Below are 20,383 nucleotides of genomic sequence, written 5' to 3' on the forward strand. Positions count from 1 at the left end.
TTTAACATCATTTTCATGTATTTATTTAATTTAAAGCGATTTGTATTGTAGTCTTTTTTTGCCTTTGGCAACATTGTATAAAGGTACTTCAATTTTTTACGTTCTATCAAGGTTTATGTAATTCTTTTTAAATATATTAATTTTCATTTTTGTATATTAAATTTCATCTCATGATAATGTATCTTAAAATTATAATTTAATGAAATTATACTTGGTGGGGGGTGTGTTCCGTTCCATGTTGAGTCAGTTGGTGCTGCACTCTAGCATCTACTAGCACTGGCCAGTGAGTTAGTCTGGTAAGACCATTCCAGTCAAGAATCCCACTGAGTGCAGTCATGTAAATTTAGCCTAAGGTGACTAACAGGTCTAATGTGACCATTCGAGAGTCGGATCACGCTTGAAGTGGTCATGATTTGTTTAATGTAACATTTCATTCTAGTGCAGAATAGTTTTATCTTGTAGTCTAAAGTCCAATGTGACTTTAGTGTTTATTGATAATGTTAATTGTATAATTTTGACTAATGTGTCATTTATTCATCAGTCTAATGTGACTTGTATTTTCGATATTCAAAAAATGTCTAATATGACAAATTAAAATTTAACTATTCAAGAACATGTTTTAGTTCATTTCATCATCTCAACCATCATTTCAAAATACTATAATACTCAACCATACTAGTACTAAAAACTTAACAGGTAGAATAAAATTGTTTATACTACTTTTTTTATAAAATAAAGTAATTACTTGATAAAATTGTAAAAAATAACACTGCATTATTTTGTGCCTCATATGGAACAAGATTACAGCTCTATATCAGCAAGGTGCAACTGTATCTAAGGTAACTTGAGGATTAGAATTTTTCACTCTTGCAAGAGAAAACCTATGGTTTTACATTAACATTTTCTGCTGTGTAGTTTCAAGATATCCATATATATATATATATGTAGTATGCTTACCAGAGGGCTCTCAATTTGCACACTAACAAGGTCTCATAATCTAAGAATGAGGTAATATTAAAAAGAAAAGCAATACTTGAAAACAATAAATTATAAGCATTTATTAATAAAAGTTGTTAAAATTTATATATAAAAACTTCTTCATTATACAAACTAAATTTAAAAACCTAACAAGTTAATATTTGTATTACTACAAGAACAGGGTAAGAACAAAGTAGTTAATACCAAACTTATCAGTTGTTTTTCATACCATCAGTAAAATTACAAGGACAAAAATTTTCACAAAATAAACTAATCTGATAAAAAATAACTATGATAGGATAAAAAAAAATTAAATATGCAAAAGTATTAAAAAAAAGATTGGATTAATCAGAATTAAAAAAACAACCTTACACAGGAGTTTATCTGGAAGGTTATAAACCAAGGTTTTGTAGAATAGAAATGAACTGTGGATTTTGATTACAGGTAGGTTGTTGGTGAGTTAATAGGCAGATAATTAAAAACACACATTAAAAATAGAGAGGGGAAAATGCTTTACATCATTGATCAAGATATGATGAAATAATTAAAAAACAAACACTACATTTATAAAATAATTAAAGGAATATCTGCAGCAAGATTTCTGTTGAATCTGTTCACTTTTTTCATAATATCATTTTTTGTACTGAATAAATTAGTACATAACTGCAATATGTAATTCTATGCTCACAGTATAAGAAATATAATTTTAATTCATACATGTAACAGATTTAAATTATTAACCAATAGTAAGTTTATTAAGTATTAGTCATAAATAATGAAATGACAAACTAATACTCTATTACATCACTATATGAAGAAACAGGAGTAGTGTTTAATGTATACTGAATAACAGTCATTACAATGTACAGTTTATTTAACACTGTTCATTAGGTAACAAAACTGTTACAGTTGTAGATGGCCAAACATATAATATTAATTAGGCAAACCTGTCAACATAGAAATTCACGTATTCATTCCAAAAGTATAAACTATAAACTGCAAAATATCTTTGTGGATAAAAATGAGATATTAACAACTTATGAGTAAGCATAAAATGTACAGTACAACTCCATTAGTCTGGCACAAGTTAGTAGTTAAAGAGGAAATGTTTTGCCTCATTATTGTATTTTTTGCAAATTTTATTTGATCCTGTTAGTTACTTTTTCTTACTCTTACTGATCAAAATGAATAAACTGACCAAGATTTTAATGTTTACAATTCACAAGTATTTAATTTGAATTAACTTTATGTATTTATAATAAGTAAAGATAAAAAGTAAGTAAGGTTATCTAGATTAAAAAAAAAGCTGTAAAGAAATATGATGAAAAAATTTAAGGTGAATACACAGTTTAGATTTTTGTACTGTAAATTTATCTTCTGTATACATTAATGAAATAAAAGGATATTCATAGGATATTTCATTAATGAAACAAGAGGATATATCCCTTGATGAATCAATATAAACTATGAATTAAAGAATACAAATTAGCAAGCACAGAAAAACTTTTGACGAATCTATGAATAAAACATGTTTTTTTAAAATAGATTTTAATGATAAAACGACTGATGGAATCACACCTTAAACTAATATAACTATGGAGTATGATCAATTATAACAATTCAACATAGTACTAAAAAAATTGAAAATTAATTTTATAAAATTTTAGTACATTCCTGGTTTTATTGCCACATTCCAATCGTGTCTGACAATAGTTTACTGGGTAAGCTTCTACATTCAAATGAACATAGAAATTATAATTTAATGAAATAATGAACACAGAACACAAAAAATAGTAATTTTATAAATAAGATATTTTTAAATAAAAAAACAAGAACTGATTAAGAATTTTTGTAAAAATAATACCACAAATATATCACTAATAATAAAAGAATGTCAGATTTTATTCTTAAAATAACAGAATGATGGTTTTTTGAAAGAAAGAATCACGGAAAATAAAAAACCCAAAACGTTTCTTAGAATGTCAGTAATTCCATAATAATTTTATAAATTAGAAAACATTTTCTGATAGAGCTAAACTATTGCTTGCTGCTTCTAGTTGGTAATGAGAATGAAAACCGTTACAAAAAGTAATCAGATTAATAAATAACATAAAATCAAAATCAACCAACAGAATATGAGCAAATTTATATTATAAAAGTATTGTTTCAAGAATAAATTCAAATATTTAATAAAAATTATTCCATGCAAATATCAATAGCATACAATACAGTTAATTCCAAAATTTATAAATTCTACATTTAAGATGTTAAAAATATTGATGAAAATGAATGTTATTTAGAATATAAAACTTAAAAACTGTTAAACAGTATGAAAAAAAAAGAAGAAAAACAATGATTACTGACGCAAAAGCTACATGAAAACACAAAGAATGTATAAAATAATAAAAATTAATTAACAAAGAATACAAATAACAATCATAATCCATTTAAAAACCTTAATAAAATCTTACCCTGTTCTAAAATATTTTCAATTTCATTCTGCTCACTTAACAATGAGATAAGTGATTATATGATAAAATATATATAATATAAATATAACAATACATAAAAACTATTCTTAAAATAGAATATAAAAACATGAGATACATGTTTACATGCAGTCTGTCAATGGATGTGAATATGTGTATGCACATAAATGTGCACACATTTTTGAGCATGCATGTCATAAAAAAATTATATAATTAAAAGTTCTAATTTTAGAGTAAAATCTGGTAAAAAATAACTATAATTATAAAAATAATATTAAAACTAAAATTAATAATTGTGTATGTATAACTGCATACATATACACCCACAAGTTATTATAGATTAAATATCTAACTCATCTAAGCCTTCATTCATATCAGCAGCCATTTCTGAACACAACTCCAGCATAAGGACAAATTTTGGATCATTAATACATGAATGATGTTTACGAACATCTTCCAAAATTCCATTTAAACATTTTGACATAAACTGTAATACATCCTGCAATTAAAACAATACAATGATTATTTAGTAACTAATTATTTCATAACAGTGGTCAATAAAAAAAAATTTTCTTCAGAGAATCATTTTTAAGAACCATGTATATGATAATGCATGTGTATGTGTATGCACAGATGTGTTCTCAATAAATACCCAATTACCTAGAGGAATGGTTAGGTGAGAGCCATGGATAATGCATAAAATGTATAAAAAGAAATAACTACAACATATTTAAGGATTATATTACCAATATTTAAACTTGCTGTAAGAAGGCTGTTAAGGTGGCTATAATCCAAAACAAAAAAATTCCCTCATGTTTGTTCCACTAAACCAAATAGGGGTTCTCCATAAAAAAAACTCCTCAGAGATTAGCTTTTTTCATTTTAAATATATTTATATATTTTATTATAACTAAATTACATAACATAAAGAGAAAAGTATTTTATTGCAAAATTAAATAAAATGTTCAGTGATTGCATTACCATGTTATATTGTTGTCTTAAGGATTACTAAGTCATATTAATATAAAATTATTAGAAATGAAATATTGAAAAATAATGTAGATCATATTTATGAATGTTGCTCAGAAGAAACGCACAAAAATTTATTTACATGAAATGATTTATGAATAATTAAAAAAAAAAAATTATATTATAATCTAGGTATACTAAAAGTAAAACAAATTAAGTATAATTCTATAAAAAGTCATCCTTTTCAGAATACAAACTAACAAACATAGGATCTCTAAACAATACTGTAAAATTTATTATTATTAAACAGTGCAAAGTCAGTTTTCTGTTGATCTAGCTTGCAGGTGCACTTGTTTCAATTTATTTCAGCTTTTCTTTATAGAACTAAATAACTTCCACTTAAAATATCTTGTCTTAATAAAATGAGTAAAATAAAAAATGTAGTAAAAAACAATAAACTGAGACCAATCGGGGATCAGATAATCAACCATGTTTACGAATTTCAAAAAAACATAAATGGACGATCAACTTATTAATTTGACAAAGTATAAGGAAAAAAACAGCAATTATTGTGTGTGGAGTTGCGAATTCAGTATGTGAGAAAGGAGAAAAAAATCAGCCAAAAATTTGTTGCAGGTTCCCCCTTCATTTAGTACTCCAATATATATCAATTTCATCAAGTATATAAAAAACTACAGAGTGAAAAAATTGCAATCAGGACTTTAGGATTTGATTAATTTCTCTGGGAGTGAAACAAGTGTAATAAGAGTACTAAAAGACTTGGGATTTATGTTGAGAAGAATGAGAAAAGAAAAAGCTTTACTTTCACAATATAAGATTCAAACAAATAAAATACTTAAATTCAATTAAAAACTTTAGCGATGAGAAAAGACTGATATTATTACAGAGTCATATGTTTTATCTACACATTCCTTCAATAAATCCTAAGGTGATTATGAATGCAGCCTAAAAATTGATTTTAAAAGAAATGCTTTATTAATATGGAAATCATGTTCAAAAAGTGGTGATTAAAATTATCAAATGAATACATAAATTACTTAAAACATGCTAAAGATAAAAAAAAAAGACTGATTAAGGAAGCATTCTAAAAGAGTGGGGTGAGACGTTCAGGGCCTAGGTAAGAAAACAACATTTTTCTGGATACATTTGATTTATTTCTTAACAAAGTCTATGACTTTCAGAAATATACACTTAGCCCAGCATTCCACAAGAGCGCTTATGCCAGTTCAGTACATCAATTTATTCGATTCTTGAAATAACCATGTACGGTGGTAAAATTTCTTCCCTCCAAGCCATATTTTTAGGTTAGGAAACAAGTGATAAGTCACTGGGAGCCAGTCAGTCTTATCAACCATCACAAATTGATGTAAAAATTCCTCTGATTGCGCCGAAAGAGTCGAAGTCAATCATTTGAAATGTTTTTTTTCGGCACTGTTTTTGGCCAGGCATGAGCAAATGCGACACCCAACTAGCGCACAGCTTGTTCATGCCCAAATTTTCATGCAAAATATTGTGCATGCATTCTGTTGACATGCCTACAGACACTGCTAACTCGTCGATGTCACACAATTTTATGCAATTTTTCTATCATTTATAGCATAATCACTTCAGAACATCCGCTGTGTGATTCATCACTAGTGCATGTTCAACCCATTTTAAACCCTGCGACCCGGCGTTTAACTGTTGTATTTGATGGAGCAAAGTCTATCAACATCATATTTAGCTCTTCTTTCATTTCCCTTGCACTTAATGCTTTCAGAAAAAAGTATTTAATCATTGCATGAATTTCCAGTTTTTTCATTATCCAAAAAGTATCTTCCGTGTTGAAGGACTGTAAATACTGTACTATGCAATGCAGCAACTTGAAACTCTAATAGTATAATAATGAAGAATGGAATCACGCAAACTCGTCAAGAAATTAAGCATACTAATGCCATCTTTGTGTGAAGCTCGGAACTTTTCACCTTACCCTTATATTTCATTTCTTTCAGACACAGACATAGTAAAACCTTTAAAAAATTAATTAAAGTAAATAGAGAAGGTATACTTGTTTGATAGACTTTTAAAAGAAGAAGAGTATGATGTTCTACCACATGATACATGATGGTGAGATACCATTACATCACCTAGATACAAATCCTAATGAAATGTCTCGCTCTGAAATAAAAGGATATGTAGATAGTCATACTGTAACTTTTGACATCACGAATTTTCAAATGTTATACAAAGATTAAAAAAGTAGCAGAAATAGACTAATCCAACTGGAAGCCTTATTGTGAAGTTAAAAGAATACAAAATTATTCATGAAAGCAATACAAGGAGGACAAAACTATAGAGAATTTCATAATTTCTTTAAGAGATAACAATAATAGTGAAAATGACAATGATAGTAATTCTGGAAGGCAAGGCCAACATAATTTGCATATAAATTATTTTCATTTATTAATAATTTATGTTTGTTAATTCTTCAAGTTTTCTGAAACAAATAAATATTACTGTTATTTAAATATACTTTAATGACTCTCCATCAATGAAATCATAAAATGAAGAAGATCCATAATGGAATACCACTTAATAAGATATATATATAATTTTAATTTATAAAATCATTTTACAAAATTATTATATCTTTAAAATGTTGAAATATTTTCATGTTTTAAAAAAAGCAATTAAGACGAAAAACAAATGAAGAAATCAAATTTTGTTAAAAGGACAAAGTTAAAAGCAATCAAGTAATACAAAATTTTGCTCAACCAACCTAATGATATGCTAAAAAGAGTAGTTGAATGAACGCTGTTGCTCGTCTCAACTCCACAGCAATTAGTTTAAATATTGTTGGAGAGGCCTGTATCTTTTACCTTTTACATAATTTTTGTCATGTTACTTACCTTTACATAATATTTATTAAGTTAATTTAAATTCATTTAAAAAAAAAATTGCAATTTGAAGGGATTGTAAAGTAATAAATTAAATGAAAGAATTATTAACATCACATAGTGATTAACAAATTAGTCTAACAAGGCTGTTGTTTTAAAATAGATTTAGTAGAATAAATATAGACATTAAAATTAATTTTTTTAAAAATAATTGGCTAATTTTTTTGTTTCCTTCTATCAGATTTTTCTTTTCTACACTATAATATTTTCAAATTTATTAACTTTTCATGTTTTATGAAAAGTCACTTTCAGTAGTGATGCTAAAAAATTTCTTAATAATTTTTTTTTTTTTTTTTTTAGCATAATTCCTTTGCTTTTTAGAGTAAAACCATGAGACAGTTATTATTGCCTATCACCATTACTTTAAATTGATTTGTCCCCAATGTGGACCTTGCTAACAATTTCTTCTCTCTTCTTTTAATAAATTATTATAAACTCATAATGGGGATTACAGGTATACCACCATTGCCACATTTAAACCATTCACAAATATTTTTAGGGGATTTTCAAAAAAAATTGGAAATTGCTAATATGCTTAGTGATGTTTATATACATATGTATATAAAAGATCAAAAAAAAAAAAAAATGTATATAAAAGATAGAAGGTCTATTCTACTGAACACAAATATTAACAGATTTTGACAAAACCTGGTGGAATGATGTATTTATTTAGCATATGGCACCAAAACATAACACCAATTACAGTCAAAATTACAAACTAAGATTTAACAAACTAATATATGCTACTGATTCTGGAGTCGCTATCAGGAAATCTTCAGGATTCCCTTCATAAACTGTTCAGGGCAAACTTCTGTAATGTGTCTGACTGTTTGATTTTCACCACACTCACAAAGGGGCGTCGGTTTTTACCACATTTATATAGAAAATATGTGCACCTACCATGCTGAGTTCATATTCTGTTTAGCGTTGACCATGTCTTTCGTGGCAAGTCAAAACCCGGCGGCCTTTGAGTAATACATGTGATTTAGTTATTCTGCTTTGTGGTCCATTCTCGACGCCAGGTGTCAGTTAGGTTAAATCCTCCTCTGTGGCAGCAATTGCTGTTTTGATAGGTGGCTTTCTAGATCGAAGGCGACCACGACTGGCATCCTCAATGTCCTCATGTATTGACAGGTTTCACTTGTCCATAATCTTCTTGTACTCCATTACAAGAGCATTCATATGGCACAGGCTCGAGGGTGATAAGTGGCTCAATACCGGGAGCCATTCCATGGGAGTAGACCTGATAATCCCGGCAATCATTTGATAACGGTAATCAGGCCGTTATTGAGTTTCCTCGGTGAGCTTGTATCGGATCCCATGATAACTTGGAACATTCTGTTGTTCAACATGTTATTAAGGAGGCAAGCTGTTACTTTGTATGTGATTACACAGAGGACCTTCCAAACATGCCTTCTCTCCAGATAGTGTCATAAGCGGCTGATAAATCAACGAATGCAGCAGAGATTTTAAGATTTCTTTGGAACCCCGCTTCAATGTACGTTGTGAGCGAGAGAACCTGGTCGGTGCAACTTCATTTTGGCCTAAAGCCTGCTTGTTCAATTGGTATAACATCATATATCCTCTGACAGATTCTGTTGTAGATAAGCCATTCTAGTAATTTATATGTCACTGTTAGCAATGCTATAGGCCTGTAGCTTTTAGGTAAGTTTGCTGGTTTTTAAATGGCTACTACCTTCGATCGCTTGAACTCTCTAGGCACGCTACCGGTCTGCATTATGTCAGTGAAGAATCTGGTCAGCCAAAGTTTTGCATATTTTTTGCAGTTTAATAAAAATTCCAGATGATACCATCGAACCCTGGTGCTTTCCCTGGAGCAACATCTTTGAGCGCCGACTCAATCTCTTTAAGTGTAAAAGGGTGAGCGTACTCAGTCTCTCCTGCCTTCTCTTCAAGTTTCTTAGTTAGAATTTTATCTCAATTGTGTGCGCCCTGTCTCTTGGTGCTCTGGATGTTGCCACTACGTGGGATGCCACAGTGTTTGGGGAGACACCTGCTTTTGGTCTCTGAATAGGAGATCTAATTTTCTTAGCAGAGTCCATGCATGATAACTCGAGGTTTGAAAGTTCAGGCTTCCCACCGTTCCTATCCATTTCTGTTGTCTTGCAGCATCGAGGCTATGGAGAAGCTCGTCTACCACCTCTTGATCGCCCGTCTCGAGGAAGCTTCAGTAGAGAACTTCGCTATTTTGGGACCACCCTGGGATATATTCTCTGCGAAACCCTCTAGGGATGCACTTCTTAGCGGTACTTGTTACGCTCTAATAAATCTGCTACAGCTTTTGCTGATTGGTGGTATCCAGCCTAGGCATTTATCCAGATCCCTAGAAAAATTTTCCCAATTAGCCTTTTTGAAGTTCCATCTAGGGCGGGGTACAGAGGTCATGAGAGAAATTCGGCTACATGCCTCTATAATAACTGGAGGGTGCTGGCTGTGGGAAAAGTCGCAGAGAACTTTTTGGGTGACTAGCAGCGGTCGACTTTTGCTGTCAGTTGAGGTGAAACATAGATCCGGGTTATACTCTCGCCTCCAAGCCACTGATTTAAAAGTAAATCATTCTTTGGAATCAAAGACAAGACTAAGATTCTCATCCTCAGCCCATCTCACCAGAGCCTCACCGTTCGCATCACAATCCTTATATTTCCATTGCTCATGGTGGCTATTAAAATCACCCAAGTAGACCGCAGGATGAGGTTGTATTTGGATTACTGACGTTGGCCATGAAACAGTTGGTGGTTTATAGAAATTGGACACTGTTATACTTTCGATTTTAGCTACAACACTATGAATTTCATTGTCCATGGAGGTGGAGATGAGAGTAGAGTTTTCTATATAGCGCCTAACGTAAGTAGTAACACCATACGCATCATGGTATGTGGCACCAAGTAATTGGGATGATGTAAACCTACTGGAAATAAAGCCCTACTGATATTCAAATGAATCAATTTACAGAATACAGAGTTAAAGCCAAGGTTTTTGGGTACATTTTCAGTTTTTTTCATTCTACTACTCAATTTTTAAAAGATTTTGAGAAATTTGGTAAGATAAAGTAAACCTGATAGAAATAGAAGACTACTGATTTTCAAGTGAATCAATTCACAGGAACTGGAATTAGAGACAAAAAACTGGGTTTTGGTAAGTTTTCAAGGTTTACTAAAACTGGAAATCACCCTTCTGACATACTTCTGTGACAAAGTTTTTTGGACATATTTTCAGTTCACTTATTTATCAGACAGATATTCCATCTGCTATTGTATTTAATAGTTTACTATTGGCAACAAATTAATACAAATGTTGATCTCTTTTCAATATCATCATTCACATACAATCATCTTCACTGTTATCAGATAAATTTTTCAACTTGACTGGTTAATAAATTTTAATTTTTCCACGTCAGAGGGATGTCAAAAACTGTATTGAGAATAGAATCTTTATAAAATTATTTCAGATTTATCTTCTATATGTTTCTTGACCAAATCTGAGTCTTACAATAGCCTCAAAGAAGGAATCGCTCTATGGTTAACTACATTATACTGCCAAGTCCCTATTATGCAGTAAATATTTAAAAATTATTTTTCTATCATTGTACTGTAAAAATACATTACTTGACAAAGACAACATATTATTTAAAAATAAGGATTTTATTCAGTTAGAATTTACTGATAACTTGATACCAATTCAGAGCATCAGTACAAATGATTTTATGTTATGTTGTAACAATATAAAAATGTACTAACACTGACCTATTTTTGAATAGGATATAGATAAACAAGGGACATTCAATAATTAATGAAACAAATTGATGTAGAGAAAATATGATTCATTCAATGACATGAAACTTTTTGAGGGTCAAGTTGGCAACCTTGAGAAACATTTAATCAGCTGTTCAATCACAATTAATCTAAACAAAACCTCTCTTGTTGATTTCAGAATGCAAGGTTCGCTTGAAACGTGTATGCCTGAAGAGTAACTCTCAATGATACGAATTTTGCTATCAAAAGTTGTGAAACTGGTGGAAATTTACTCAAGAATGTTGAAACAGTATGGTGAAAAGGGTTTAAACCGCAATAAAATGTATAAGTGGGTGGGTCAATTTAATTTGGGCAGAACAAGTGTGATTAATCTCCATCGCTCTGGAAAAACAGTTGAAGTTTCAACTACTATGCTGCAAAATCACACTAATGATCTTATTCACAAAGACGGGTGATTCAAAATTTCTGAAATTGCTGGTTTATGTAATATTAGTGTTGGAACTGAGCATTCAATCATTCAGAATGTGCTGAATTATTGCAAAACGTGTTCGAGACAGCTGACTCAAACCCATAGATACTCTCGTTCAGTTGGGGGGTGTTGCCATATCCTTGTTACAGCCCAGACCTCACCCTGTCTGATTTTCATTTGTTCGGCCCACTCAGACTTTTTATGTGGCAAAAAGTTCAAAGACAATGAAGTTGTCAAAAAAGCAGTACACAAATGGTTCAAACAGCAAGGTAAAGAATCTACGCTGCAGAATCAGAAAGCTCACAGAACAGTGGAACGTCTAAATGTTGCTGGAGACTATGTTGCTGCTAAATGCTGAATATTAATATCATACTGTTATGCATCTAAAAAGAGATATCATTATATCCAGTCATTTAAATTAGATGATGTAAGGGAACTGTTTAATTGTTTGTGGCTATGACTACTGTAATTTTATCCTTACTTTTAATCTTTTACCTTTAATAAGATGCCATTCTGTGAAACATTTTCACTGTTACAGAACAATCAACTTGTAAAGAAATGAAGTTAATCTCTCTTCCAGAAAACTATTAATTTTATCTATTGATCTTTCTTGATATTAATGTCCTAAAATTAGTTAATAATTTAGTCATTTGGATTCATTTACATCTCAAATTTCAGGGACACTACTTTTAAAAACCTTCTGCAGCTGTTTCAATTTTCATTGAAAAATTTCCGATTTGTTTGCTCTGAAACTTCCAATAATCTGCAGCTTCACAGTGTTTTCACTCTGTACTATGTTTTACTAGTTTAGAGTAAAAACTTACTGCCTCTTATAAACAATTTTTTCCTTCAATAAAGCAGAAAATTCTATTCTGAAAAAATAGGCATTCTTTTATTCTCTTCTGAGCAATATAATTTTTAAAATGTCACTAAAATATAAAGGTAAGAAAATATTTTTAAAAACTTTCTAAATTAAGGTTAAGTGACTAAAAAAAATCTAGGATCAATTAAACGAACCTACTTACACAAAGCTGCATTTCACTTTTTCCATTAAGATCAATTTAACAAAACATAACAAAAGATGAAGAGGTTATGCTATTAAAAATCTGTGACTAGATAACCTGCCTAATACACTGCTCTTCCTTTGAAGAAATCAGAATAACAGAAATGAAATATCTAAGGGGAAATACATGTTCCAACAACAATAACAATCAAATAGTGATTCTATTTTTCTATAAAGAAAAATATCATAAAAGCAATAAGAAGTCTATGGTTTTATTTACTTACCTCAGGCCAGTTGTAACGGAAAAAGGCAACAGCTTGTGATTCAAGATTAGTTATTGTAAGTATATCATGAGTAAGAACTGAAACAATAACACGACCAAATTTTTCCCAAACTTTTGAATTAGATATACCACCTTGAATTAACAACATAATATTTCTCTGCGATAATAATCTTGACAGAGGCCCAGTATAATTCCAGTGCTTCCATAATTTACAAAGTGCATTCAAAACATCATCAGTCACTGTTTCAGGATGATATGTCACTAAAGAAGAAAAAACCAAAAACATAATTCAATATACACAAAGTAACGTAACACAAATAGTTATGCTAAACTGCTGTTAAAATATATTAAAAAAATAAAATTAAGCTCAAAAACAATTTACAAAATTGTGATCCTATTTTTTTGTATTGTTTTCCATTTTATCAACAAAAAAAAATTGTAAAACAATTCAGTGTTATTTTTGTTTTCCAATTTAAGATATCAAAATGAACTTCTACTAATTAACATAACTTTTGGCAGTAACATAAACATGACACTACAGATGTCATGTGCTTATATATACTATAACCAAGTATTTCTATGTATTTTCCACATTCACTAATAAAAACACTTAATAGTGTTTCCCAACACACTTTAATCCCGTTCATCATCAATGAACTAGTTTTTGTATATGAATATAATGTTGCCTCTGAATAGAGTTAATCTATATCAATACAATTACCTGGAGCTTAAAAATAAGAATTATAATAATTTTAACATTAAACCTATTAAATAAATTCTTGTTTTAACTATTTTGAATAACAGTTTACTTTCATTATTGACAGTCACTAAAAATTTGTAATTCTGTTATAAAAAATATATAATACATTTTATACTTTTCATAAGTCCAAAATTATCACAAAGATGGAGGAAGCCTTTATAAAACCCAATTCATAATTCACATGACGTAAGCGCAAACAAATTAAGTACTTACAATTTTCAGCAACATTCCACTGCAATGTCTTTCTTGAACACAAATATGTTAATATTAACAATATTAATCCATAAGAGAAGTACGTTGAGAGCTCTCAGAAATAATATAAAAATTCTTGGGTGTTGCAATAAACTTCATAAACTTCCCATTACTGTTATCCTTGTAACTTATTTTATCAGATTACTTGACCTAAACTAGCATAGGTTACAATTTGTAAATAAATAAAAGAAAGTTTAGCCTAGCAATTTCACTGATTTGAGAAATTATTCATTTACTCAAAAAAAAAACAACTTTTAGACAAGGGAAAAAAAATCAATAATAAATAAAACATGGAGCAATTTGTATTTTTTTGTAATACCACAATTAAATAACTAACTAATCATACATATACCTAGTTTTATTTTATTAATTTTAAATATATTTAGTTTTTATGAATGAAATCAATTATAACATTTTCTATATTTTGTAGCAGTGTGCTGAAAATTTAATGTTAAAAACAGATATTTCAGAAGAAATGCCATTCAAATTTTAGAAATCCTGTTTAATGAAAAGGAAAACTGAGTTTTACTGGCATGGTAGGAATCACTGAATATCCAAACCATTCTGACAGTTAGGAAGAATCAGTAACTATTATGAACAAGTCTGAACTGTTTTTTTTTTAACAGTTCCAAAACGTTGTTTTCAGGTACACTGAGAATTTACATTATATTAAATTAGTAACCCACGAGTAAGAAATGAGCATCTGCCATATAAATTTAAAACCATTAAGTAAAGCAATTAGCTATTTCATTTGTATACTGGAATCAAATAATCAGCTAGCTACTTTCAGAGTAGCCATCTGTAATTACAATAAAAACAAGGAAATAGATAAAAAGATTTTATTGTAATCAATTAGAAATGTAAATACTTCATTGTTTATGATTGTGTATATGTTTTTAGATATGTGTCATAATTATAACAAGCCTTGTTTTTTATTTTTATTTCCCAATTGTTTCTGAGATTAAGGTTCTTAAATTTCCAACTGAATCTTTATTGATTACCCTTTTAAAAGAATCACTCACTGTCTTGATGGCACGTTTTCATTAAGAAATAATGTTATTGCAATTTGACAGTTATGATCTGAAAGAACATAAGCTGTACAAAAAAATCAAAAACTATCTTTAGAAAAAGATACTGTCAATACAGGTGTCAAAGATATTTGTAATTCCTGTTGGCTGGGAGATAAATATTTTGTTCTGCATCACAAACTGTTCAACAGTTTAAGAGTTCATTTGATAATATAAAACTAGAATTGTCTACAAAGTTTACATTAAAATTGCCGTAAGCTATGACACTGAATTAGTTATGAATTTTAAAATTTCTGTAGAAAGTTTAAAAAAAAACAGGAATCTATAAATTATCAATAATATAACTTTAGATTAGGCACTGAATTCTAGAATTTAAAATGATTTCTTACGCAAAGTTACAGTAATTTTCCAACTTCAATGTTGTGTAAGACTCTTAACATATTTGTACACAGTTCTATAAAAAGCTTCAGTAAGTGAAATTGCAAATTTTACAAATTGCTTCTGGTTGGTTTGCTAATGTTCTGAAAAACATGTAAAATCTGGTGACTCACTGGAAAGAAATATTTCACTTCTTTGATTTCATTTCTTAAACATTGAATATTTATGAAGGAAATCTGAATGTATATATAATTCTTTTATTTTTTTTGAGGAATCAGAGTTTGATATTTTAAGATCAAGATTAACTTGATCGCCAACATTACTTGTATTAATATTAGAATTTATTCCATTTTTGGGGAAAGAATATATAATAATTATACAAGAGATATGCATACTTCCACCTGTAACGGGAGATATGTGAAGAATAGTATCAAATTATATCAGATTTATTCTTCCAATATGGCTAAAGAAAAAAACTTCAATGAATTATAATTATGCTTAAATTCATTTAAAAAAAATTAGGAACACAATTAGTAGAAAGGATTAGGAATTAGCAGAAAGTAGTATATATATTAATTAGTAATGTTTATCAGGGCCTTGTATTCGATTCACTTTGGTTACATTTTGGAGGTAACTGCACAGGGTTAAACATTTGTAAAAATCTACTAACAAAATATTTATGTCCAGAAATTAGCTGAGTAAAAAAAAAGGCATGCTGATTGAAAAATTAAAATGTTATGTTACGTATTTACACCTCGTTAGTTGAGTTACTTGTCATTTCATCGAAAATTAATATCTTTCACAAATGATAATTAATGAATTAGTACAATAAAGGGAACTTTCTAAACTTATTAAATATAATCTTTTAATTTCAAAATCATTAATGTTCATTCATTATTTATTTTCATTAATGTTTTACTCAGAATTAATGAAATCTATTGATAATTACTCTAAAGAGAAAATTAAATCATTACTTTCCAGTATCAATACATACATATGACTTCATTTTTAAAGATATTAAACAGATTATGCAGGACATTTATCATATAAATTTACAATAAACATTCTGAATTCTTCACTTTTTTTTGCTGTGGATGTTCAAATTATTCCTCCATGATTTATAACACAAAATAATTTTACCAACAAATTATTTTAATGTTATTTAAATATTATATTAAAAATTTTATTTTAATTTCAGTACATACCTATTAATAAAATATAATCAAGAACTAATGACAACAATAACTTAATAATTGCTGAATTATCAGAGAGCAGTTTGATAGTACCAGTTAACTTGCTAAACAAAGTAACTATTTCAGAAGAACTTTTGACACCTTCATTACCTCTGCTATCAAATACATCATTTAATAAATCCTGTAATATAAAATTTAGTAAATTAATCATTTCAATTAAAATTAAGATAATAAAACCAATTATAAAGAAAATATTATACAAAAATAACATTAATATAACTGAAAATTAAAAATAAGATTAAGTGTTTTTAAGAAACTGAAAATTTTAGCTGAAACTTGTTATTGTTATTGAAATAATAAATAAATAAATATATTTAAATATAATAAATAAATAATCTTATGATATGACTTTTTAAAAGTACAACTGTATAACAACTTTTGTTGTTATACCCGCCCAGTACACATACAACACAATGCTTACATAAACACAATTTTTGTATCAGCTATGACTAAACATTTACAATTAAATATACATGAAATATATATAATATTGATATATTATATTAATCTAATCAACCCAATTACAGATTTTGTACTTGGGTTGATCAGATTAATATAATTTGTATAGTGCAGAGGAATATGATTCCCAAAAGGATCAATTTTAAAAAAAAAGAAAAAAATATATATATGACATACTGCACATGTTATATTTAAACATAACATGGCATATATGTCAACACACACTTTTCCATTCATTTATTTAAATGTTTATTGCTGTTCAAATCCAATACAAGGTACTTAATGGTTGGAATCAGCTGTCAGTATTGACAAATTATAAAATACATTATTTCACACAAATTTAGATAAAATTAATTTTTAATTTGCTTTATTAATTAAATTGTTTTAATTTATAAATGTTTTATTTGATTTTTCTTTTTTTAATTTTGATTACTTGTTTTTCTAAAACATTTATCCTTTTGTTTTTAATACTGAAAATTTTGTTTCATTTAATACTAAAATAAAATGTTTCACATTTTGATAAGTTTTGTTTTTAATAAACTTTGAAATTCTTACACTTGTATTTAATTTCAGCAGACTTTATTCAAACAATTTTACTAAGAAACAAACTCTTTACAAGATTTCTTTAAAACTTTTATGTGTTTATACCTCATTTAATAAAGTTATTTTACCAAACATAAATAGTGTTTTTTACCCCCAATATTTTGTCTTTTACCCCAGATTTCTCAAAAACTACAAAAAAATACAGTTCTAGGACCAATTTGTTTTCAATTTTTTGGATCAGGTTATTAAAAAAAACACTATTAAAAAACTATACATATAGACACACACTTTTAAGTTCAATAATTATATTTTTAGAATATAACCTATATCAAGATTATCATGTCAGTCAATAAAAATATAACTTCAGAATTTAAATCTTCTTCAAAAAATTCAACTGATAGTCATTCACTGTAAGCAGCTATAGTTCAAATTAGTTAAAAATGTTTCTCTTGATATATACTATTTTATACAATTTTAAGTTGCATACTTAACTACAAGTAGTCTACTTATGCTTACAATGTTAAGATTTTTTTATTTCTTTACAAGTACAACAGGAATTTTAAATGTAAAAGAGGAGATAATATCTAATATTCATAATTAATTACATCTTCCATTATGAGAAAATTAAATAAAATCCAATTTTTAACATAATTAATCCAAAACAAAAAGTTTTCAAAGAATAGGGATATTTATTTGTACCACATTTATTTCATGTTTGCTGAAAATTAATATTGTCCTTTCACACTGACTGAAGCATACAGACATTTCAAGTCATTAAAATATATAAAAAAATAAAAAGTTAAAATACATACATATATATTTTTTTAATATAAAAATGCAACAAGACATATAGCAAAGTAAGGTAGAACGTCTCTTCTAATAAACTTTTTATTTATTCTCAAGCCTTGAGAACTCCTTCTGGAGTAACAGTCTTAGGATATATGTATATATAATGAAAATAAATCTATTTCATCCACTAGCAACTTTATAAATAATAGATGTAAACTACCTATTATAAATAAAAACATACCTGCATGAGAATTAATGCTTCAGATGGAGAGAGACAATCATCAGATACATTGTTACTTTGACTATGACTAGAATTACTCATATCATTTTGTATATTTACATCAGTCTGTAACTTTGTTAATAATTCTGAAATAGACAAATAAATCATACAAATTTACTCACACACATTTTTACCTAACACCATAAAAAATCAGAATATTGCCATCATTGAAATACATATACTGATATCACAGATATCAGCTGACTAGATGACACTAAAATTGTTTACATTATCACACAGATTTTTGGTTTCATTTTAAATTACATCAAATTTCTAAGTTTTATATTACCTTCAGTTGACTTGCATCAATTTTCTGAAAATTACAATTTTGTTCATGTTAAAAATTTATCTGTTTTTGTCAATTAAACAATTGATGTCAAACCTAAAAAAGTGTATTTTAGAACAATTTTTAGAAAAGTGTATGTTTAGGTTTAGAACAATTTTTTTAGAAGCTCGGAAGTTTTGAGACTTTTTTTCTTGATTTTCAGAACAAAAAAACCACCAATTTTGTTTCAAGAATTACAGACAGCATGGCCTCAATTTACTGTTAAGAGAAGAAATCAAGGAAGATTTTTTTGCTAACCTCAACTAGAAAACTAAGCATTTTTGCTTATAAATCTTTATTTACATAAACTTTTTTCTTTACATTTTGTCTGCAGAACAAACCATGAAATTATTCCTTCTTACGTTTGAACACTTGTAAAATCGAATAACTAAACTATTATAACAGGACCAGTATAACTGACCAGAGTAATGGATTTCTTCCAATTAAGAAGAAAGAAAGAGAAAATAATGATGAAAGGTAGAATCCAGACAAAACTAAAAGGGATCCTTTTCTTACAGTAATGGATCCGTTTAACAATCTGTTCTGTTTGGAGGTGCTACTTCCAAAAGCAGTTGTTCAGCCAGAAGGGTTACCGGAACAAAATAAGAATTTACAGAAAAACATAAGGGTACAGATGATGAAAATTATTACGCTTCAACAATAAAAGGGATGAGGTGGGTACTGATTCTGGGCCAGGGTATATAAATACTGCCAGGTACCAGCAGAAAGGGAATAGTTCTGCACGATCGTGTTCGGTGCAGTTATGATAGCAAGCAATAACAGAGTAGTTTCGCAAGTGCAAGTTCAACACAGTTGCAGTGATGATGATATCAGTAAGCGTGTGGTAACAAGTGAAGAGTAATGTAACATCATGAGTGTTCTATTGTGGACAGTTGGTGAACGTAGGAAGTTGTTTGGTGAGTTATTGGTAAACAGCAGCGAAAGTGACAGTACTCTACTAATTCATAAAGTGTAGGATAGTTCTATTGTAAACAGTAAAAGTAAAAATATTTGCAAAAAATGTATGAACTTTAGACTTCTCTTGCTCACCTTGTTTTTAATGCAATATCATGTTCTAGCAGTCATTAAAATGTTTTTAGAAAATTAGATCGAATTCTGGTTTTTATAATTTAACAGACTTTAAACAAACCTTGTCCTTATTTAAATTACTATTTTGTACATCATGCATTCATTATTATTATTATTATTTATTTTGTTCAAATGTTTTTAAGGTAATAAATTGTATTTGTAAGAAATTTTTAGATTTGTTAGTTTCTCAATAACCTTGTTGAACTGTGAGTACACGACACTATAATAAATTTTATTATGATACATACAGTTCAACCCCTCCAAACCTGTACACTAACTTTCATAATTTATTTAGACATAAAATTT

General features: G+C 28.6%; 1 protein-coding gene across 1 annotated transcript in view; it reads right to left on the minus strand.

Annotated features, from left to right (window-relative positions):
• Positions 1 to 1,033: 1,033 nt before the first annotated feature.
• Positions 1,034 to 20,383, minus strand: part of dlt (codanin-1 like protein dlt) — a 76,206-nt gene continuing 56,856 nt past the window's right edge. The window contains exons 13-16 of the mRNA XM_075366548.1: positions 18,625 to 18,749; positions 16,545 to 16,713; positions 12,923 to 13,182; positions 1,034 to 3,966 (exon numbers count right to left, since the gene is read on the minus strand). Of these exons, the coding sequence (XP_075222663.1) occupies positions 3,808 to 3,966; positions 12,923 to 13,182; positions 16,545 to 16,713; positions 18,625 to 18,749 (713 nt within the window). The 3' untranslated portion in view covers positions 1,034 to 3,807. The remainder of the gene's footprint in view (positions 3,967 to 12,922; positions 13,183 to 16,544; positions 16,714 to 18,624; positions 18,750 to 20,383) is intronic.

Source organism: Lycorma delicatula, chromosome 5 (genome assembly GCF_047948215.1).
Source record: "Lycorma delicatula isolate Av1 chromosome 5, ASM4794821v1, whole genome shotgun sequence".
NCBI classification, from domain to species: Eukaryota; Metazoa; Arthropoda; class Insecta; order Hemiptera; family Fulgoridae; genus Lycorma; species Lycorma delicatula.